Consider the following 22,035-nt stretch of genomic DNA (forward strand, 5'->3'; position numbering starts at 1 on the left):
ACACTCACACACGGACACGCACTCACACACACACACACACACACACGCACACACACCCTATGGTGGGTGACACGCCCACTTTTGAGAAAAATGTGACACACGCACACAAACACACACACACACAAACACACACAGGGTGACACGCCCACTTTTGAGATCAGCCCGATAGCTCGAGGCGCGCGCGCGTGCTTTCCAATCGCGCAACACCGTCAACGCCATCAACCTGTTGAGTGCACCAAGGCTGGGACCCAAAACACCCCTACCCCGCCTCCATCACAGATTCATTGTGACTCACGTGCACGCTGGACCCCTCCTCCTCGGGGAAACACGCGACACACCCCTACTCCACCGGACATCACAACATCCGCCACTCGCAACTGACTGTACCAATGAAAGAGTTAAACGCATCCCTGCTCATAGCGCGCCGCTCGGCGGGGCTTAGTTAGGCGACCGGGGCGCTGCAGAGCTGGCGGACCACGCGCACAGCACCGGTTAAACACCAACACCAACTTCCATCGCGGTGATCGCCACCCAAACAATGGCGGAACAAACGGAAATAACAAGTGATTCGGGATCGCGCAGCGGCGGCGTTGCGTGGTGCTACTACTCCTAAACCGCCGAGGAGGCAGCGTTGGCAAGGCGGCGAGGCGGCGACGGGCTGTGGCTGCAGAACACATGGAAGGGCAGCAGATGTTTTACGAGATGGAGAACCCTAGCGAGAACCCCAGCAAGGCCACGGAGTATCTGCAGGAGCTGAACCGGATCATCGAGACCCAGCAAGAGCTGCTGGAGAAGCAGCGGGTGCGCATTGAGGAGCTGGAGGTGCAGGTGACGGGTCTGTGCAAGGAGAACGCCTGCCTCACGGAGCAGCACCAGCGGCACCTGTCCACCTGCCGGCTCCTGCAGCAGGGGCCCAACAGCCACTCCACGCTGGGGGCCATCAAGGAGCATGTGTTACAGGAGAAGTAAGTTGTTGCGCTGGTTTATCAGCCCGTGGATTATGAAGACATTAGGGCTCCAGAAGTAGGTTGTCTGTATTAAAGTTGGATGCGACGCCGTGTCTGAGTCTCCGTGGCCCATTGGGAAGGGGATGGGTCTCGTATCGCTACGTGTGTGTGTGTGTGTGTGTGTGTGTCGCTGCTGTCTCTGCGCCACTTTTAATCCAAAATACATGATGCATACATTGACGCCCAACATGTTGGTACTCCGTGACACATCTGGCATGTGTATGCGCTGAATGTGTTGTGCATATAGTGAGTGATGTTTCTGCCATTTCACCCGCCGTGGACACCAGCGACCAGTATACACGAGCATTGCGTAATAGCCTTTTTGCATTCCGTTAGACGCGTGCCATATCGCGGAAGAGCGTCCGTGCACAACAAGACAGACTTGAACGTTTGTGTCAATACTAACTATGCATTGACTACGCCTCTGTCACCCCCTGATGTGTTGGGAAAACATACAACTTGTCTATTTGCACGCTGTGTTATGTTACGTTTTTACGCATTCTCCTCACGCGTGTGGAAGCTTCCCTATATCCCCCACTTGCATCCAATGTTGTCCGAAGCTGTTGTTATGTCACCGGGATCCTCAGTAACAGATGCTAAAAGGAGGCGGTGGGGTACGTGGGGGGGAGGGGGGGAAACTGCCGTCAAAGTTTGCGTATTAACGAACATCACTCGGTAAGATTGAAGGGAATGTCGTACTATCAGTGGAGCGTGGGGACTGCGGTGTTACATTATTGGCAATGGATGTGGAGCGTTTATCAAGGGGATTTTCCTTCGGAAAATTCACATCACAAAGCCCCTAATCTGAAATCACGGTGCCTGAGGTTTGCAGTCCTAATAATGACAGCAGTACGCTATCTTAATTTCCTTTCTTCTCAAGTGACTCCACAATACTAACAATGTGTGTTTATTTACGCAAATGATTGTCACTGAGCAACGCAAATAATATTTGTTTGCGAAAGCGCACTACCATTTTATCAGCACAACTCCCACCACACCCCCTCTCCCTCTCTCTCTCCCATCGCTCGCTTACTCTCGCTTTCCCATCACTCTCACTCCCCCATCTCTCTCCTCCTCTCTCCAATCTTTCTCCCTCTATCCCATCACTCACTCACTCTCCCTCCCCTATCTATCTCTTTCTCTCTCTCTCACACACTCTTGCTCCTCTCTCTCTCCCTCTCCCTTCTCTCGCTCACTCTCTCTCCCCTTTCTCTCTCCTTTCTCTCTCGCTCCTCTCTATCCCTCTCTACAATCTCAGTCTTATTCTTTCTTTCTCTCTCTCTCTCTCTCTCTCTCTCTCTCTCTCTCTCTCTCTCTCTCTCTCTCTCTCTGTCTCTCTCTCTCTCTCTCGTAGCAGATGGCCAGATGCTCGGGTTGCGGTGGAACACGGTGGACATGCTCCCCCCCCCCCCCCCCACGTCCCTGCCCAGAACCCCCCCCCCCCCCCCTCCCCCACGTGGTGCGGCCCTGTTCCGTGCTCTGCTGAGCCGGGTGTGAACAAGCGAACACAAACATGCCAGACATTTCCTGACCTATAACATCATTAACATATTTGTCTGCTCATCAGTTGTGCTATTAATAGTGTGTATGTGTGTGTATGTGTGATTGTTCATGTGTGCGTTGCATGTGTGTGTGTGTGTGTGTGTGTGTGTGCTTGTGTGTTTGTGCAGAGCAGCATATTTTCCGACGCTCCGTTTCCTGGGATGTTTCGTCGAAATGTGTGCGAAAGCCTTTCAGTGTTCCAGTCCCAGCGACCTTGGCCACGGGCCCGCTGAAACCACTCTGGCTGGCTGCACGTCTTTGGTGACAAGTCCAGGATGTCTTATACCAACACACACACACACACACACACACAGACACACACACACACACACACACACACACACACACACACACACACACACACACACACACACACACACACACACACACACACACACACACACACAAAGACATAGTGTTTGTTTGGGATGTGTTGTACCAACATATGCGTGTGTGCCGTGAACACACACACCCACTCTCTCTTTCTCTCATACACACTTGCACGCACACACTCACGCAAGCACGCACGCATGCACACACACACACACGCACACACTCCCACAATCACATATACCCACATCCACTCCGACATATACACACACACACACACACACACACACACACACACACACACACACACACACACACACACACACACACACACACACACACACACACACACACACACACACACACACACACACACACAGTCACACTCACACTCACATGCACACACACACACACACTCACACTCACACTCACACTCACACTCACATACACACACATGCACACGCTTACAGGGAGTTGTCGACTGTTGGGCCCCAGTCAGCCGTTCTGTCGGTCCGGCTGAGCAGGGGGGAAGCGGTATCTCGGGCCAGCTGACCCGACGGGTGGGGTAGGGTCAGGGGCTGGGATGGGTGATCTGGTCCCGGCTACATACACACAACGTGGGGGTCAGCTCACGACATCACATCCTGTTTTTGCCCACCGATGTCACATCATTATGTCCCGTTCTCTCTCACCACGTTCTCAGAGACACAAAGGAATAGAAGTCGTTGATATGCAGATTGTAGAATCCTCTGTTTGTGTTTAAATCTCTCCTCCTGCGTGATTCTGCTCGACCAGTGAGGAGTCAGTCAGTCAGGGTAGTCTGTCAGTTTGAGTTTACTTTGTTGTTGTTGTTGTTGTGCGTTTGTTCCCCAAATGTCCTGCTGTCCGTGAGCATCGTTTGGAAGGTGCCCCTCTCTGCTCCTTAATGTCTCGTTCAGCACTCTAAGTCATGTACAAATTAACACGAGTTTGCCTGTAAGGGTGGTTTGCCGGTTGCTTTATGCCAATGCATCTTGGGAACGTAATAGTAAACAGCCATGTGTTGGGGCATGAAAATGAAAGCACTGCATCATGGGTAGCGTTCATCTTCTCTCATTACTATTGGTTTGCAATGCTTCGGGGTCTTATGTGAAAATGAGTTTGTTTTTGCTGGGCAAAACACATATTTCTATGTAAGCTGCCATGATTGTGTGGTTGGAGTGTGTTAGCAAAGTTGCTTTCTCTCAATAAAGATTTTTCTTTAACCCTCAAGGTGAGTTATCTTCTATTTTCTATCTATCTTCCAAATGTTCTCTCCAAAATCAAATCACTGGCTACGTCGTTGAACAGTATGTCATCGTGGCAAATAGTTGAAAAAATAGTTTTTCTAAATTACATTAAGGTTGTTACTCTCTCTATATATTGACAGTCTCCCTGTTATTGTAGCTCCACACTTCCATGATGGATTCTAAACAGTCTGAAGAAATGTATTTTACAGAGATGGCTGAGCGTTGAGGCGTCTTTTCCTGCTATTTCAACCAAAAAATGTAAACTTTGAGTCGGTGTAAATTTATTTCAGCCCCTTTATCAAACTGCGCAGGAGTGAGTCTAAAATCAATGGTCTGTAGCCGGCTGTGCCATTAGTAAGGCAAGAAGAAATATCTGAACAATGTGCTAAAATAATAATAATTCTCACAATTTTCTGTTTGCTTTTATCCAAAACACCATACAATATGGGTGTATATGAGTGCAGGCACTCATAGCATGTGTAGCCCGAGCTGCAATCCAACCCCTAACCCTGGCAGTATCAATGCCTGGCTCTACCGGTTGAGCTACACAGGGAATGGATCCCCAAACACTGGCAATGTTACATTTTTCTCAATAACCTTAGAATGCATCTCCTGAAACTCTAACCTCATTTTCACGACTGTAAATGCTATTCCCCAAAGAGTAAAACAATTCCTCATAACACTATACCACCGGTGCAGAATGTCATACAACTCTCATAATGTTAAGAACGAGCATCAAAAAGCACAGAGTCAGCCGAGAAACAATGTAACCAAATGTTTAGCACCTTTGGATCATCACGTTAACGTTCACACTCAAAATATATAGTACCTGCATTAAACCAACATACTGTGTCTATAGTATTGCTGTCAATGTAAAAATATTTCATGGACAAAAATATGAGAACGATTTGACGGTCTCATTGGGCGTCACATCCAGGCCACAGCGCTTCATCAACAGCACAGTGATGTCCTGTCCTTCAAGGCATGGAGGGAAAGACCTTCTGCATGTCACTGCCACCCTGGACAGACCTCAGCTGTGATGTGCTCACAACCGCCATTCAAATCGTCCAGGACCGCTGTCAGGTGATGTTTGTGGCGATCGTTCGCCTCCCACCTCCATGCTAACGAATACTCAGGATACGGCCTCTTGGCTTGGAGGAACTCCATCAGCGAGCCGTTCCCTGACAAGAAAGAAGGGGTGGTAACTGACACTGTCCCAAATCAGGATATCATTTGGTAAGCCTGGCCTCCCCGTTGCCCCCTCCATCCCAGGGATGAGCGCGTTTGTAAAGGCCCCCCAAGCAATCCCTGAGACGTTCTGTGTAGTAGGGTACAATGGTGGGAACATGGTGGATTACAGCGCTGTCGGAGAGCCCGGCTCACTGTGTTATGTAAGCCCCTCGCCGGCCTGGCACAGCCACCGTGGCGGGATGTCCTGTGATGTCCCCGCCACGCCGGCTCACTCTGTTCAGGTTCATCCCCGTCCACAAACACATAAATGTGTGTGAGGCGTTGTCTGTTCCCGAGTATTTCACATCAAACCCGAATAGGAGAGGACAGCACGGAAAACAACACACTGAACTGTAACGGCGTATGTACTGTAAATCTCACCTTTTGTTACAAGGTCTGAAAGTATGCTTGTACGTATGGAAAATACACACAAACAGTTATTTTCATCGCTGCCATGGTGCCATTGACGCGAAACGTTTCTCTCTGGCCTCACCTGTCCATATCAATATCTTTGCTCCTTCTTCCTCTCGCTACTCCTTTCAAACGGAACCCTGTTTTGTTTCACTGACATCGTTCCACTATCGTTCCTTCACCCTCCCACTATTCTTTTCAAACTTAACCATCTCATTTCTCTTCTGCACCCTGGCATCAAAGTAGAGTCTCACAGGGTCCATTTTCTAAAGGACACCATCGTCTGATATCACAGCACCCGTGAATCTTCCCAAGGCTGATGGCATCGTTTGCTCTGACCGTGTTGACTATTGCCCTCCCCTGCCCAGCTGTGCGTCCTCAGACTCTGCTAACAGTGTGTTGCAGTGGTAGAATTTGGGGGAGTTTTTCAGTGCTAGAACTCGGTGGTACCATGGGAGACGTCACAGCGGCTTGCTACGAGCACGTTTACAGAGATGCAGCACGGTAATGGGCAGCAGTGTGTACGTGAGCTGTTCTCGTTCCTGAATATCTGCATTATCGATGTCGCAGTAAACCGATTCACCCGAGGCTGAACCCGTCACCCTACCTCAGCCTCTCTGAGGCCAGGATTCACTCTGTGATTCACTACGTGATTCTCTACGTGATTCACTAGATGATTCACTACGATAGTCGCCCAGGTCTCATCTGAAATATTCACACGGTTATTCCTTCCCCTGCCTCCTCCTCTGCCTCCTCCTCTGCCTCTTCCTCTACCCCCCATGCTACCTCTTCCTCCATCCTCTACCTCTTCCTCTGCCTCTTTCTCTACCTCTACCTCTACCCCCCATCCGCTATGTGTTTCGTACCACCACCCAGTCGGCTCCGCCTGCTATGCCCTGATTCACACACTGCACTGGAACCCTTATCATTATGCTCCTGAGTATTAAGTGGTCACAATGCGCACATGTGGGATGGCTTGTGTTGACAGCTTGTTGACAGAGTGTATTCTCTGCAACTCTTCAATAGAGGGAAGTTTGTAACTCGAATCCCCCATCATGCTGGCCTCCTCTTGTGTACAAGCACAAGGCTAATAGTATTTTGCTTGTAATGATTAACCCACTAAACAACTGCGTCACTGGGAGCGGGAATGTACGTCGCCAATTGAGAAAAACACAATCAGTTTTGACTGGCGTGTCTCAGTTGAAGGAGAACAGCATCTGTGTGAGGACAATTGTGTTCACTGTTTTGCATTTTGTGTGAACACAATGACAACTGAAAGGTTGTAGTGGCATTTGCGTTAATGGTGTTAATGGTGTGGGTTTTTTGATGCACTGTCTAGAGAATGTGGTTGCACATTTGGTAATTGTGTCTAAGCGATTGAGAGAAACTGTAATATGGACTTAACGCGACGAAGGCTCCGGGGCAAGTTCACGCGTATGCAAATAGGGCTGCACAGCATAGCGCAACTAGAACATGTGGCCGTCGTACCCAGCCGTAATCTCCTCGCCGACTACGGGAAAAAACGCAGGCTTCATGTTTTTTGCTAAAACAGGAATTTTCGGTTGGTAGCGTTTAGTTTAACAAAAAAAAAGAAAGTGCAATGCAATCATGATGGAAATCTGTGTGTGTTTAGTGTTCATAAGTTACGTTTTGGTTTCTTCAGGTTGTGTTATCGGGCCTCGCCATCTGTTAACTGGTGTAACTTAGTGCGCCTTCTGTTCAGCCGGGGGTGGACAGGTCACAAGGACCCCCTTACCTATACCAGATAATCTCCTGCATGTCAACATTTCCCTCACTTTAAGCATGAACAAATGCAAGGTGGGGTGTGTGACACTGTAGTCAGGGCTCATTCTCCTAGAGAGGAGACTGGTATATGCACATTAAAATAGGTTAATTGTCTTAAACTATCGTGTGCTTTTTTCCATTTAGAAGTCTCATACATATTCGGCAATATCTCACATAGAAATTGCCCAGACAGAATAAACATTGACCGTCTGTTTCTAATGAAAGCTGTGCATGGAGTGCAATGACAACAGCAGATGGAGTAGCAAAGCTAGCGCTTAGCTCCGGCCGCCCCGGCGCCAGAATCCTCCCGTGAGTCTTTGTGCTCCGGGTGGCGTCCTTTATGTCTCGAGAGCCTAACAGCGGGGCCGCCTGTTTGAACAGCTAATGGACTGTAATCAATGGACTTAGATGTGCGCTGGCTTCCCCTCGTCGCCATCACATTACATTACACACAAGCCACACCCTCTAGTCGTTCGGAATGAACCGGCCCCCTGGCCTGTATCCCCTATCCCCCCCCCCCCCCCCCCCCCCACACAGTCCTTTTGAAGACATCAGAGCGATCCCGACCCGCCCAATGAAAGCCTTGATGAATGCACTCAGGTCTGAACAATTTAGTGATTGACCGGCCACCCATGGTTTTTAGCTAATTGTACGTTTTCTAGCATTACGCGTGTTTTGTTTGATACAAACGAGACAGCATAAGTACGACGGGCTCAGAATGCGTTGAGAGTAAGGTGCGGTCGACTGAGGGGCTAATAAGTCAACGAGATAACAAGCAAAGGAAAAGCTTTGAATATCTCTCCTCGTATTTGGTTAAGGCCTTTGTTTGAGCTCGATCCCGGTTTGATCCTATCGCACCGTCCGGTGTACAGCGTGGGGTCACTGTGTTAACACATGCAGGCCTTTTGAAGATCACGCCGTTTACCTTATTATTACAGGGCTCTAGGGGAGAGCAATACGCCGAGGAGGAGGAGAATAGAAGGCGAGGGCTTTGAAGGTGTTCACAGTCGGCGGGGAGTATAACAAAGTGAGGTCTTTGTGCGTGGAGCAGGGGGGGAGCGTCCGCTCGGCCCGCCGGCCCCCCGAGCGGGAGGTGAACTGGGCGCCGCTCAGGTCGGGTTTACAGGAGAATCAGAAATCCATTTCACAGAGGGCCGTGCAGCCCGCCGCCCTGCGGGGATCTCGCAGCGCTGCCATTTGAATACAGAGGATGAGAGAGTAAACGGGGGGCGCCCGACCACAGGTTAGACCAGGGCTGCAGCTCCGCAGGCTAGCTTTGAAATGTGGTGGACGTAGCGTAGCCGGTTTGCTCCTGTTATTATTCTTGTTCATCATGGTTTTTAATTAGATAAGATAACGAGTGTAGTTTTTAATTATTATAGATAGAGTTATGAATTATAAATGTTAAGATGATGAGTGTACACGGTGTGTTAACAGTGATGACATTTAATTTAGGATATTGATTGTTTTCTTATGGCATGTCCGTTGTCGTGTAAGCATTCAAACACATCAAAAACGATTTTGTGATATTGTTTCATTAAAAAGCACAAAGAAACATCAATATTAATAAAATATTAACATCAGACAACTTTTAGCAGCGCTTTCATAAGCCACTTTACTAACGGCCGACATATAGTTCCATCCCGAGTGGAGTTTAGGTTTAACACTAGCATCACAAAATAATAAAATGATGAAATCAGACGTTGGATGCATTTCCGTATCGTAAATCATTCGTTTATCCTAAAGCTGCCGTTTTTCTCCAGATTTACCCTGAGGAATGGCTTTTCCAATCAGCAGCATAGGAGTGGAGATAAGTTAAGTAATGGAAAGGCATTGGACGGCAATCCCTTAACAGATTCCCACAGGACAGAACTCCGACACTGGGCCCAATAAGTGAAATTGCCCTGAGTCCCTGTCTTGGTGCTTGTACCTCTAAATCAGGGACGGGCAACTTTCATGATAAAGAGGGCCACATTTTTCATCATAACCATCAGAGGGCCACATGATTGCACACTTCAACTAAACGTGAGCTAAGAGAAGCTAGACAATTTTGAATTTGGTTGATATGATTTCCTGTAGTCTGGTGCATTTTGGGGATGGCAACTATATAAAAATCTTCCAGAATCAAAACCTATGTATGGTATGTTAATTGAACCAACATACATTCATTTCATGTTTTCCATGCTCAAACAGCCACATGAATGCTCAGTATTTTTATCATTGCAAAGGGCTCACATACATCTTCATTCAATGATGTCACAAAACTGAAAAACGTGGCCCAACATTAAGTGCAACAACTCAATGAACTCAAACCCAACAAGCATGATATTCATGCAGTTGTAGTAGTTTTAGTGGCGACTTAAGTGGATATCTTTAATGACTGATATCGTTTCTAAGCAAACTAGACGCATGGGTTTGCCTTTGAACTCTATGAATTCTTCTCATCTTTCTTGACCGAGTTTTCTGTAACTCGATCAATCAATCAAATTATTATTATTATTATTTTTTTTTTTTATTATGTGCGGGCCTGACTGAGTGAGGTTGCGGGCCGTATGCGGCCCGCGGGCAGCCAGTTGCCCATCCCTGCTCTAAATCAAGGACTGCCGGATAATCTGGTGGTGCTTATCCCACACCAAAGGTCCTTGGTTCGATTCCCCAGGTTTGTATTCCACCTGAGCAAGATGCCTAACTGCTCTTTAAGGAGTTAGGCAATATTATAAATGATTTGATAAAAGCGTGTGTTTGTATCCCCTACTAACTGAGTACTGAACATTAAAGGTTGGATATAAATGCAGATAATCCATAGGAGTCGGGCCTCGGAGGCCATGTTTGATCAGTGCTTTAAAGGCTCGTATTGACAGCGCAGTGTAAATGATGAAGAACAGTGAGGAAGCCATTATGCTTAGCTGGCTGTGTCTATTGATCTTTTGGCGCCGCGGGTTGAGCATGCCATATTGTTTACTGTAGCACAACTCCGCAAATTTCTTCCTTTGAGTCTCTGTTTGAATTCTCGCCAAGGAAACTTTGATCTGTAAGACACAACTTTGAAATTGCAGCGTTTGCCTGCTTGGGGTTCTAAGCTGGGACAAATATGTGAGGCGTTCCGAAATGTAAGACGGCGGAATGTGTTATTCACAAGACGAAGGCGTTAGGAATGCATAGTTCTGGGTAATTGCTTTGTTCTTTTAAAGAGGACAATAAACAATATCCATACTTTACCAGTCCCCGGTTAGAGCATTCGTTGTTAATGTGGAGCAGTATTCTCAACAATAAGCTACTGGGTTCGTTATCATCCATGAGCAGGATTTCAACGTGTAGCAGTTTGGTTGTAAGCGTCTGACGGCTAAATGATTAGTACATAGACCACGTTGAGACTTCAAACTCTGTGCCGCAGCAGACGACATGAGGAACGACTCCCAGTGTTGCCTTCTCTACGAGGACGTGGCGTTCCCTCTTATCGTAAACTAGCAAATGGAAACCATCTTTCATTAAGCAGGGAACATTTCTCAGCGGTGAGTGAGGACATCGGTCAAGACCCGTGGTCTTCCATTTTTAAATGTCAGACCGCAGGTTCCTAAAGTAATGGTTCCATCCTCTAAGTCTTGTCAGGTGTAGCCTGCGCTCAGGTTAATCTATGCTCATGTGCTCTGGGCTGCCAAAGCTCACAGTAATTGGATGAATCTTTAATGTGTGTATGATACTCGGATTTCCTCACTTTTTGTTGAGGGTATTATCATGAATAATTAAATCGTACAATGCTCCATATACTTTAGACCCATTTTAAAGTCTATATGTTGAGTAGCATTAAAGATTAGAGTAGCAACATTAAACAATGTATAATGGTAGATGGTAAATGGATTGTATTTATACAGCGGTTTTCTAACCACTCGCACTCAAAGCGCTTTGCAATACTGCATCACAGCCTCATGCACCCAGTCACACACCGACGGCAGTGTCAGCCATGCAAGGCGACACCCAGCTAGTCATCATGAGCAGTTAGGATGAGGTCTCTTCCTCAGGGACAGCTCAACACTCAGCTAGGAGGAGCCGGGGATCGAACTAGCGCCCTTCCGGTTACCAGCCAACCTGCTCTACCTCCTGACCCACATGCCGCCCGTTAATGTTCTGTTGCGATGTATTATGGATGTGTCAATATGTATATTTATTCATATAATGAATACCCCATCATTTTAGTGAGCGCGTCGTGCGTTAATCACTTCATAACACGCACTCCTGGCCGGTACTGGACAGCTTCCCTAAAAGTCCCATATACCCAGGCTCCCCTTGACCCGGCTGTGATCGCATTACAAAATGTTGACCCCCCTGATCAGATCGATTCCCCCTGTCCAGCGCGAGCCCTTCCTGGTACAACACACGGCCGACACACAGAGCGAAACCGAGGGATTCAGGTGTTCACGGAAGGGGATCTGTTGGGAAAATTGTGAACCCCTTAAACCACCACAGTCCTCCCACCGGTTCACCCTCTCCAGCAAAGCTGCTCTTTCTCTCCTCTCTCCAACCGTGTTGTCTAGGAAACGGCTTGATTATCGCAGTCTAGACGCGCTGGTCGCACGCCGAGCCTCGGTATGACGTAGCAGCCGCTAAATAGGGGAGTCATTTCCAGAGATAACATGTCATTTGAAGAAGACGAGCTTGTTGCCCGTGAAAAGCGAGTCGTCGCAGGAGGCTTCAGGATGGGTTGCTGCTTTTGTGTGTGCAGTGAGTCACAGTGTTGTAATTATTCTGCGGTTGTAAGGCGGTGGTTGTGTTTACGATAAATGTCACCTGTTGATAGGTTTGATAGATAGAAGATAGAGGATAGGTTTAATGGTAGATACGTTTGATTAGTGCGATTGATATTTTAAGACAATCATTAACACCTGCTTTTTTGATATAGACATACATTTATGTATTATTGGACGACTCAGAACTAAGAACTATGCATTATCCTAGTGAGACCAGTGGAGGCTTTCTAGGAAAATCAGTGGGCTTAGTGAATTGAATTTGCATCTGCTTTGAAAGGAATGGGTGGGGCAGGGCTTTGCATGATGCAGTGTCAGTCCTCTGAGTGCTCCCTTGCAAAAACAAACAACGCTTTTCCATACATACAGGGTGTGTAGGCAAAGTCTCTCTTATGGAATAACATGCATTGAAACGACATTCAGAGAGAGAGAGAGAGAGAGAGAGAGAGAGAGAGAGAGAGAGAGAGAGAGAGAGAGAGAGAGAGGCAAGAAAGAAAGAAAGAAAGAAAGAAAGAAAGAAAGAAAGAAAGAAAGAAAGAAAGAATAAGACTGAGATTTGGAGAGGGAGAGGGATTGGCGAGAGTGGGAGAGAGAGAGAAAAGAGAGAAAGGGAGAGTTAGTGAGCGAAAGATGACAGAGAGGGATAGAGAGGAGCGAGAGAGAAAGGAGAGAGAAAGGGGAGAGAGAGTGAGCGAGAGAAGGGAGAGGGGGAGAGAGAGGAGCAAGAGTGTGTGTGAGAGAGAGAAAGAGATAGATAGGGGAGGGAGAGTGAGAGAGAGATGGGTAGGGCTAGGTAGGCACTGTTAATATGATATAGTACATCAATGAAAAGGTGAGTTTCTTGATGCTTAATCCATGGCGGTTCTGTGCTGAGCCGTGTCACTTCAGGGGGTATTGTGGCGATATGGACCACAGCAACGCTATCAGCCCAGCGGCACGCTGGGTAATATTGGGAGTCGGCTCTAGAGAAACAACCTCCCAGTCCAGATCCCCATAATGCCCTCTGTGGGCTTCACACCTCTATAGAGAGTAATGCATACTGAGGGGTTAAGTCCACACATATTATAATACATCATGTCCCTGTGTTTTACTTGTATCACAGCCTTCCTGGTCCTTCTGTTAAAACGACAACGTTCTATGGATCCTTCTTCAAACCGAAAACACAGAATACATTTCCTGTGCGTGTGCTGTGCTGTAGAAGTGTGTGTGATCTCCCCTCGCAGAAACATCTATGGGAGGCTCATTCTTCTGCTGTCGCGGTCTCACTGCAACATGACATGAATAAACCCGTGTTCTTGTGTTTGTGTCTCAGCCTACACGAGGTGTGTTCCTGTAAAATAAGATTCGGCGGATCCTGCTTCCAAAAGGAAAACGTATACATCTGCGATCCTTCCTTTTGTGTGCTGTGGACATGTCTGTAATGTGCTATCAGGAACATCTATGGTATATCTCCTCCTCACTGCTGTTCACAGCATGCCCCCTTCTAACATGGGAAATAGAAACCTTGTTCTACTGTGTCGATTTTCCAGCACATACTGTTCCACCTTCCATGGTGCTGTAATCATGTGTGTGATCCCCTATAGAGAAACTGACCACAGGTCAGGTCACTGCACAGTTCTCCTCCTCTCCTGCCGATCGGCCTGAAAGACCTCAGGCAGGCAGAAAACCCATCCTGGTTTTATTGTGAGGAACATACTATAAACTCTGTCTCTTGCTCTCTCTCTCTCTCTCTCTCTCTCTCTCTCTCTCTCTGTCACGCTCTCAATCTCTCTCTCGCTCTCTTTCTCTCTCTCTCACACACTCTCTCTCTCTCTCTCTCTCTGTCACGCTCTCAATCTCTCTCTCGCTCTCTTTCTCTCTCTCACACACACTCTCTCTCTCTCTCTCTCTCTCTCTCTCTCTCTCTCTCTCTCTCTCTCTCTCTCTCTCTCTCAGCCTCCAGGCTCAGCATTACCAGGGGTCACAGCGGGTCTACAGCTCCTGCTACAGTGTCTCTGCTAGAACAGTGGACCCCCAACCTCTGCGGTCTCATGTCCCCCCCCACTGGACCCCAAAGCCCAACAGCAGGTGTGCAAAAAAGGTCAACAATAAAGAGTATCTGGTGCACTGACCGTCCACACCTGGCCCCTCCCCCACCCTGGCCCCTCCCCCACCCTGGCCCCTCCCCCAGCAGCTTTCGTGCTCTTCTCAAACAATACAAACGAAAAAGTTGGGAATTGTCTACTACTATTTTAATAATACAAATACATATAGCCTTTGTGGGCAGGGGCCCGATTGTCACCCCCTACTTGAGGGGTCCAATCTAGACCAACACCTAGGTCATCTGTGTCTGGCATTGGCCCCTGCGTGAAGCCCCGTCGTGCCAGGGGAGATGTGTGCTCCAGACCGGGCGGCTCGTGGCTCCATTCCAAACCTGCCTGCAACAGATGATCGCGTCGTCCGTTGCCGGGCAGGTTTCAAAAAACATTTGCGCTCATGTTGCCAAAGACGAAATAACATAGTACAGTTAACGGATCGCTAGATAACACTTGTTTTTATTTTATATTTGTATTGTATTTCATTTTTTAATCAAATTTAGCTAGTAAACTGAGTGTTTAAAGCGGGTTTCAAAAAACATTCGCGCTCATGATGCCAAAGACGAAATAACATAATACAGAAAACGGATTGCTAGATAACACTTGTTTTTACTTTATATTTGTGTTGTATTTCATTGTTTAATCAAATTTAGCAAGTAAACTGAGTGTTTAAAGCAGGTCAAGGACGAAATAGCACAATACAGATAACGGATCGCTAGATAGAAGGTTCGCGAAGGTTCGCGAATGTTCGTGAACCTTTCACGTCATTCGGACGACGCGATCATCTGTTGCCGGGCAGGTTTGGAATGGATTACGCGCCCGGTACAAATTTGGCAGCCGGTACAAGTTTAGTGTGACAGCACCAAATAAAGCAGGCTAGCAATTGCTATTTATTATACTGTTCTACCTTCATCATCCCAAAGACTTTGCTCGTCTACATCCGGTTCTCATTCCCATCTGCAAGCGCAGACCCATGAGGCCCGACGTCATCAAGGCAAACTCCACCTATCTTCCCATTTACAGTGGAGGTCACATACACCACCACCAGCTGCACCCTCTCGCCCCCACCTCTTCCTCCGTGGGCCGTACACCCTAACGCCCACCACCTCTGCCACCGACAGCCACGCACCCTGCGTTCTGCTCCTTTCACACAGCCAGGGATGTGTCACCATGTCTTCAAGCTCACAAATGTCACATCTCAGAGCCGAGACATGCATACGGATTGAGGAAGAGCTCTGATTGGCTGACTGCCTTTTGTCGGGAGGCACATCTGTGTGACTCACCACCCCCCGCCCCCCGCCCCCCCTTCCTCTTTACATTCACGGGCGCTGCCGCGCCAATTAAAGCTTGAAGCGATGAAAAAGAGGCGGTAAGTAGGTGTATCCAATAGCTGTAATGGGCACCCTTTACCTCCCAGCGATTCAGGGAATCCACTGGAGCACTGCCAGCCCCCGTGGGGAAGATCCGCCGGCTTTTATAAGGGTCGCCTCCCACAGATGGCCCCCGCTCAGCCAATCAGCAGCGAGGGTAGGATAACCGGGGCAGATGGAGGGAATATGCTTTGATTCCCTTAAATTGTAATGATGGTGGTATTTTACATATAAATATATATATTAAAAATGTATGTTTTTTTCGACTTGTGGTTGGTATTTGGTTTTAAAAAGTGGTATAGTGTGGCGCCCTGTGGCTTACCGAGAAGAGCGCGTAGCATAAAGGCTCCGTCACTACGGCAGCGACCCGCGTTCGAATCCACCCCTTTGTCCTTTGGCTGCATCTCTCTCTCTCCCCACCCTACCTCCCCGTCCAACCCTCACTATATCTGTCAAAATGAATCGTAAATGCCTCAAAATAAACCGTGGGCTTCGTTTCATGCTATGCGATTTATATGCTCTGTTGCGCTAATGCTCTTTAATGCCCTGCCTGTTGTTAGGCCTAAGTGCTCCGTGCATCAGATCTCACACACACCCCATCTGGTGGACTTCCACTCCTTTAGAAGATCTAAGAGGTCCTCGTCTGCGTCGGAAAAGCCTACGCACAAGTTAGGCTTTTGTGGCTAATAGATTCTTTGGATAGCAGTAAACCTCAATCAGGACCAGAGCTTTGGTTGTGTGGTTTATCAATTACTGCTGTTTGTGTACTGACGGTTTCGAAAATGTCATTCACAATAATTTAACGTTTACCACAAGAGTGGATCTTTGTTTCTGAAGTACAAATCAATGTGATGGTTGTGTGTACTCAATATTTCATCCTATAGCACCCCAATTCATCCTAAAGCACACAGATACAGAGATAATAAATACATAAATACACTTCGAAGATGAATATTTGTAATACAAAAAAACGGTTCAATCTCCAATTAAGTTGCATAAATGGACTTTCCTTTATTAATTGATCCCAGCGTGGGTTTATGATGTGTGGATCATGGATCCTTGGTTGAGTTTCCAATCCGACCATCGTCAGTAAATCACTGTCCGCCTCCCATGGAATTCATTAGAGACAGACAGGAAACGTTGTCAGATATTCAGACATGGAATCAACAAATCACCAACAAATCTGATACCAGAACTTTCACTTTTCCGTCTTGGTTCCTGTTTATCGACCTTGTGTATCGCCTTTGCAGGCTTCAGAAAACAACAGAGAGAGGGACAGGAATTATCTGAGCGAAAACCACCCCAACCGACACCACCATTTTGTGTCTTTCATGTCGGCTCACGGGCTTGAGTCCCGAACATCTCTCTTTATCCCACTACATGAAGGACACACATTATGTGTGTCCCACAAAGGGAATAATACAATAAGAGGCACATAAAAGGCATTCCCCATGATCTCTCTTCAGCTGGTAAGCATCAGGACAGGGGAGGGGGGGGAAGCATAGCCCCAGATTTTGGTTTTCAATGCAACGCCTTCAGAAAACAAAAGCTGAGCTAAGCTCCGGCTCTCCCTTAGCTCCGATCCCCGCTCAGCCCGACTCCGGGAGGGGGGCAGAGAAGCACCGTGGTACAGACTCTTCCAACGACGTTGCTTCAGGGTGTCTTGAGGCTTCACGGCTCCTCTGGCTGGCTTGGTCAAAGGGGGATGAGTCAGACTCCGACTGGAGGACGTGTTGGCTGGTAGTCAGAAGGTTGCTAGTCCGATCCTCGGCTCCTCTTAGCTGAGTGTCGAGGTGTCCCTGAGCAAGACACACCTCACCCTGACTGCTCCCGACGAGCTGGCTGTCGCCTCGCATGGTCCACTCTGCCGTCAGTGTGTGAGTGTGTGCATGAATGGGTGAATGTTAGGCAGTATTGCAAAGCACTTTGAGTGGCCACTGGTTAGAAAAGCGCTGTATAAATGCAGTCCATTTACAATTGATCATTTAGTGAGTAGACTCTTCCGCCGACGGTGAATTCATATGCATGTGATTAAGGAGCAGGTTTTGTGTCAGGGCATCTTGCCCAAGGAGGCCTCCTGGTTAGGCTGATGTGTGTAGGTTGGCTATTGGGGATTGATCCCCAAACCCTTAGGCTTGGAGGGAGAAACCCGGGCCCAGCCATGTTTAGGTCTATCTTGGCTTAGCTCATTGTCCTGTGGTTCTCCTCAGAGAACCCACCGGCCCGGGGGGCGGTTGTGGTGTGTTGCTCTCTGGTAATCCCGGCGATTCTCCACCACAAAGTCCTGCTTCGGCCACACTGACCTACAATGAACCTATAAATCCTCTGGATTTAGTGACTGTGTGTGTGTGTGTGTGTGTGTGTGTGTGTGTGTGTGTGTGTGTGTGTGTGTGTGTGTGTGTGTGTGTGTGTGTGTGTGTGTGTGTGTGTGTGTGTGTGTGTGCATGATGATGTGTTTTAGGATGACTGTGTGTGTGTTTGCGTTGAGATGCGTTTGTGTGTGTGTATGATTTGGATGTGTGTGTGTTAGTGTTTATGCGTGTGTGTTTGTGTTTGTGTCTGTTAGTGTTTTTGAGTTAGTGTGTGTGTTTGTTTGTGATGTATAGTGTGTGTCTGTGTGTGTGTGGGGGTTCTGAGTCGGGGATTACCTCCAGCTACAGTTACGTAAGTTCAGTTGTCGTCAGAGCCCCGGGGCCTCACGGAAATGACGGTTGGGATTTTTCATTACTTTTGAATTCTCCTGCCCTCGCGCAGAAAGTACCGGAAATGACAGTTGGGGGTTGGTTTTCATCACACAGGGTTTAAGTCTCACATGGGATTAGTGTTTTTATTGTATTATTGGTATTTCCCCAACGAAGGAACAGGATTTAGCTAAATATTGCATTGCTGTCCGCTGCAAGACAAGACCAATCGCACACAGAGTGGAAAGTGGGTCAGGCCAAGGCCTGTGTTTAAAAGCAGGGCTCATAGCTTCGCCCTTAGAACAGAGCGTTGGATTGTGAATGTTTTTTCTCCAATTATCTTAATAGCCCGCGCTGGGAAAAAGGCGTTACACTTGGTGGATTTATCGCACAGTACCCATCTATTGATTAATTAACATTATGTGTTGTGCAAACAGCTCAAAGCAACACACCACGGGCAACACCCATTCCTCCTCCTGCTCTCTCGTGTCTCTGCTCTCCTTCAGTGTCTTCGCCCGGGGACACATGCGCGGTCTTGCATGTTATTGTGTTGGTTCCAGTGTGTGTGTGCGTTTGTGTGTGCGTGCGTGCATGTGCGTGCACGTATGTATGTGTGTACTTGTGTTCTTTTGTACATCTATGTATGTTGGTTTGTGTGTGTGTGTTTGTATGTGTGTGTGTGTGTGTGTGTGTGTGTGTGTGTGTGTGTGTGTGTGTGTGTGTGTGTGTGTGTGTGTGTGTGTGTGTGTGTGTGTGTGTGTGTGTGTGTGTGTGTGTGTGTGTGTGGTGAGAGAGCCCCCTGCTGTGATTGATAATGTGCGTCATTATTTGTGCCATTTCATTTCCGGCCCATCCAAAGGAACGTTTCACGCTGCGTCCGTCCGTCTGCACCCAATACCTGCTAATGACAACTGCACACCTCCCCCCCCCCCTCACCACCATGCCTCGGAATGCGATGAATATAAACAGCTTGTCCCCTCGGACGTGTTCATGTAGCGTCCGTCGGAACGTACCGACCAGCGCAGCGGAGCGTTGTCGGGAGCGTGTTTGCCGTTGCGCTAACGGGGAGACGGCCGTGTCAACGCGGCGGCTCTCTGACTGGGCTCTGTGCGCCGTGAGATTGGGGCGTCTTGTTTGTTCAGTGGCGCCCAACGCGGGACAGATTACCAGGCGTTATGTAAAAACATCTCCAACATCGCGGGACGTGTGACAGCTGTCAGAACTGTCCTGAAGAGACGGATTAAAACCGACCTGTGTGGAAACGGGATAGGCGAGAAAAAGGGCGAAAAGAAAGCAACAGTCGTCTTTATCTGTTTGGTGACTTGAGCGCTGCGGTCCGTCTGACAGTTGGCATATGACGGGACGGGATGGCGCGGGACGGGGACAGGAAGCTCGGCGGGAAGTGATGTCGTAGCAGAGCCACAGGGATCTGGTCAGGGCTGTGAGCAGACAGGAAATGGGAGGTGGGGGGGGGGGGGGGGGGGGGGGGGGGGGGGGAGATAAGAGGAGAACAGGAAGTGTCTGCTTTAAAACCCTGTGTCAACCCCTCTGGTCCCCTGCTGCTGGCTCTGAGGGGGGAGGGAGGAGGGGGGAGGGAGGGGAGGGGAGAGGGATGGATGAGAGAGGGGAGAGAGAGGGAGGGAGGGGTGAGGGAGAGAGGGGAGAGGGTTGGAGGGAGGGGAGAGGGAGAGAGGGCGGGAGGGGAGGGAGTGAGGGGAGAGGAGGGGAGATAGAGAGGGAGGATTGAGGGGAGGGGAGGGGAGAGGGATGGATGAGAGAGGGGAGAGAGAGAGAGAGAGGAGAGAGTGGGAGGGAGGGGGGAGGGAAGAGGAGGGGAGATAGAGGGGGTGGATTGAGGGATGGGGATGGGGAGAGGAGGGGAGGGGAGGAGGGGAGAGGGAGGAGGAGGGGAGAGGGAGGGAGGAGGTGAGAAAGAGAGGAGGGGAGAGGGAGTGAGGAGTGGAGAGGGAGAGGGAGGGAGGAGTGGAGAGGGAGAGGGAGGGAGTGAGGGTGCGGCAGCGAGGGAGAGAGAGGTCTCGGATTGACATTCTACAGGAGAAGCACACTCATGTAATATTAAACAGCCCTCGGGCTGTAGTCAGAAGAACAGGCTGTGTTTTAACCCCATGTGTCATGATAGTCATCGTTGATGCACACAATATCCATACCTCCATGCTCCAAATCAGTCCAACGTGAGCCGCATGTGTAATGTCTGTCTGACTATTTCAGCGAAGGACGTCCTGTTTTAGATGTGTAGAGTGATAGGTGCTGAAGGAGGCTGCTGTTATACATCTGAATCGAAACTGACAGACTAGGGAGAGAGGGAATGTCGTTGTGTATTTGAAACATGAACACAGAATATCTCCGTCATCAATGAATACGCTGAGTGCAGCCTCTCCCCGGTTCAGTGGCGGTAAAACACCTGGATTATCATTCTGGGGAATCTGAATATTTTGGGCTTTTTACACATTCTCATAACTCTAATAACTCTGATAATGGCTGTGCTGCCCGGGCCTTCGTCCTCGTGTTTCTGCTCCCGTTGGAGTTCAGAGCACTCCCTCACGCCGGCACTCTGTCAACACTCGTATGCAAAGTGGGTCATGTGGCGGGAAACAAATTAGCGATTTGAAAGATAAAACTGAGCGGCAGATAAACCTCTGTTATGCAACGCGGCAAACGGCCGCGTCGGCGGCTGGGAGCGAACCTGAGGAGCCGCGAGCAGCTCGGGTGTACCGCCGCGGCTAGGCCCACCGTCAGGCACTTGAGAGCTGGGGAGTGGATCAACAGGAGGACTAGCATGCTTGCTAGCCGACTAGCCTGTTGGTTAGCCTGCTGACTATCCAAAAGTCAGTTTCAATTTTCATCACTGTTTATTACCATGTATTGCTTTGAATAATACTAGTGTGTGTGTGTGTGTGTGTGTGTGTGTGTGTGTGTGTGTGTGTGTGTGTGTGTGTGTGTGTGTGTGTGTGTGTGTGTGTGTGTGTGTGTGTGTGTGTGTGCACATTTGTGTGTAACCCCCATACCTACAATATGTTGATATTCACTTACTTGGAGGTGGGGGGGGTACAAAATGGTTGCAATCATTTCAACCTGGGACTCCATCATATTCTGCTAGATATCTCCTCCTGGCCTGAAGCCTCGCCTTTGAGTGTGAATGATAAAACACAAAGCAAACTATGCAGACATGTATTGAAGATGTTCCGGATGGCTGTTCTTTGTTATGGTTTTCCTATTGCCTCCAGCCGCGCTTCCTAATTGACGTTCGGATGTTCAGGCCCATATGTAATGTTTGGTACGCCCTAATTGGCAGAATCCACAAGCTCTGCATTCTCCGCGGTCGTGGCGCGAGTTTAATGGCCCCTCCGATCCCCCTGATGATTATTTAATGGGGTTATCTCGATATCATAATGTTGCCTTCTCCTGCAGCCGCATTCAACATCAAACATTAATCCTTCGTGATAAAGTTCTCTACTCCATGAGCTTATGGCCGCTGTTGATACATGCAGAGTGGGAGGAGGGGGGAGGGGGAGAGAAAGGGGGGAGAGAGAGGGATCAACGGGGAAAAGGGAGGAAGGGAGGAATGAAGGGGAG

General features: G+C 48.6%; 1 protein-coding gene across 1 annotated transcript in view; it reads left to right on the plus strand.

Annotated features, from left to right (window-relative positions):
* The first annotated feature begins 227 nt into the window (after positions 1-227).
* Positions 228-22,035, plus strand: part of LOC130402253 (uncharacterized) — a 23,769-nt gene continuing 1,961 nt past the window's right edge. The window contains exons 1-2 of the mRNA XM_056606394.1: positions 228-965; positions 2,365-2,396. Coding sequence (XP_056462369.1) covers positions 676-965; positions 2,365-2,396 — 322 coding nt within the window. The 5' untranslated portion in view covers positions 228-675. The remainder of the gene's footprint in view (positions 966-2,364; positions 2,397-22,035) is intronic.

The sequence above is a fragment of the Gadus chalcogrammus genome, chromosome 13, assembly GCF_026213295.1.
Source record: "Gadus chalcogrammus isolate NIFS_2021 chromosome 13, NIFS_Gcha_1.0, whole genome shotgun sequence".
In the NCBI taxonomy this organism is placed as follows: domain Eukaryota; kingdom Metazoa; phylum Chordata; class Actinopteri; order Gadiformes; family Gadidae; genus Gadus; species Gadus chalcogrammus.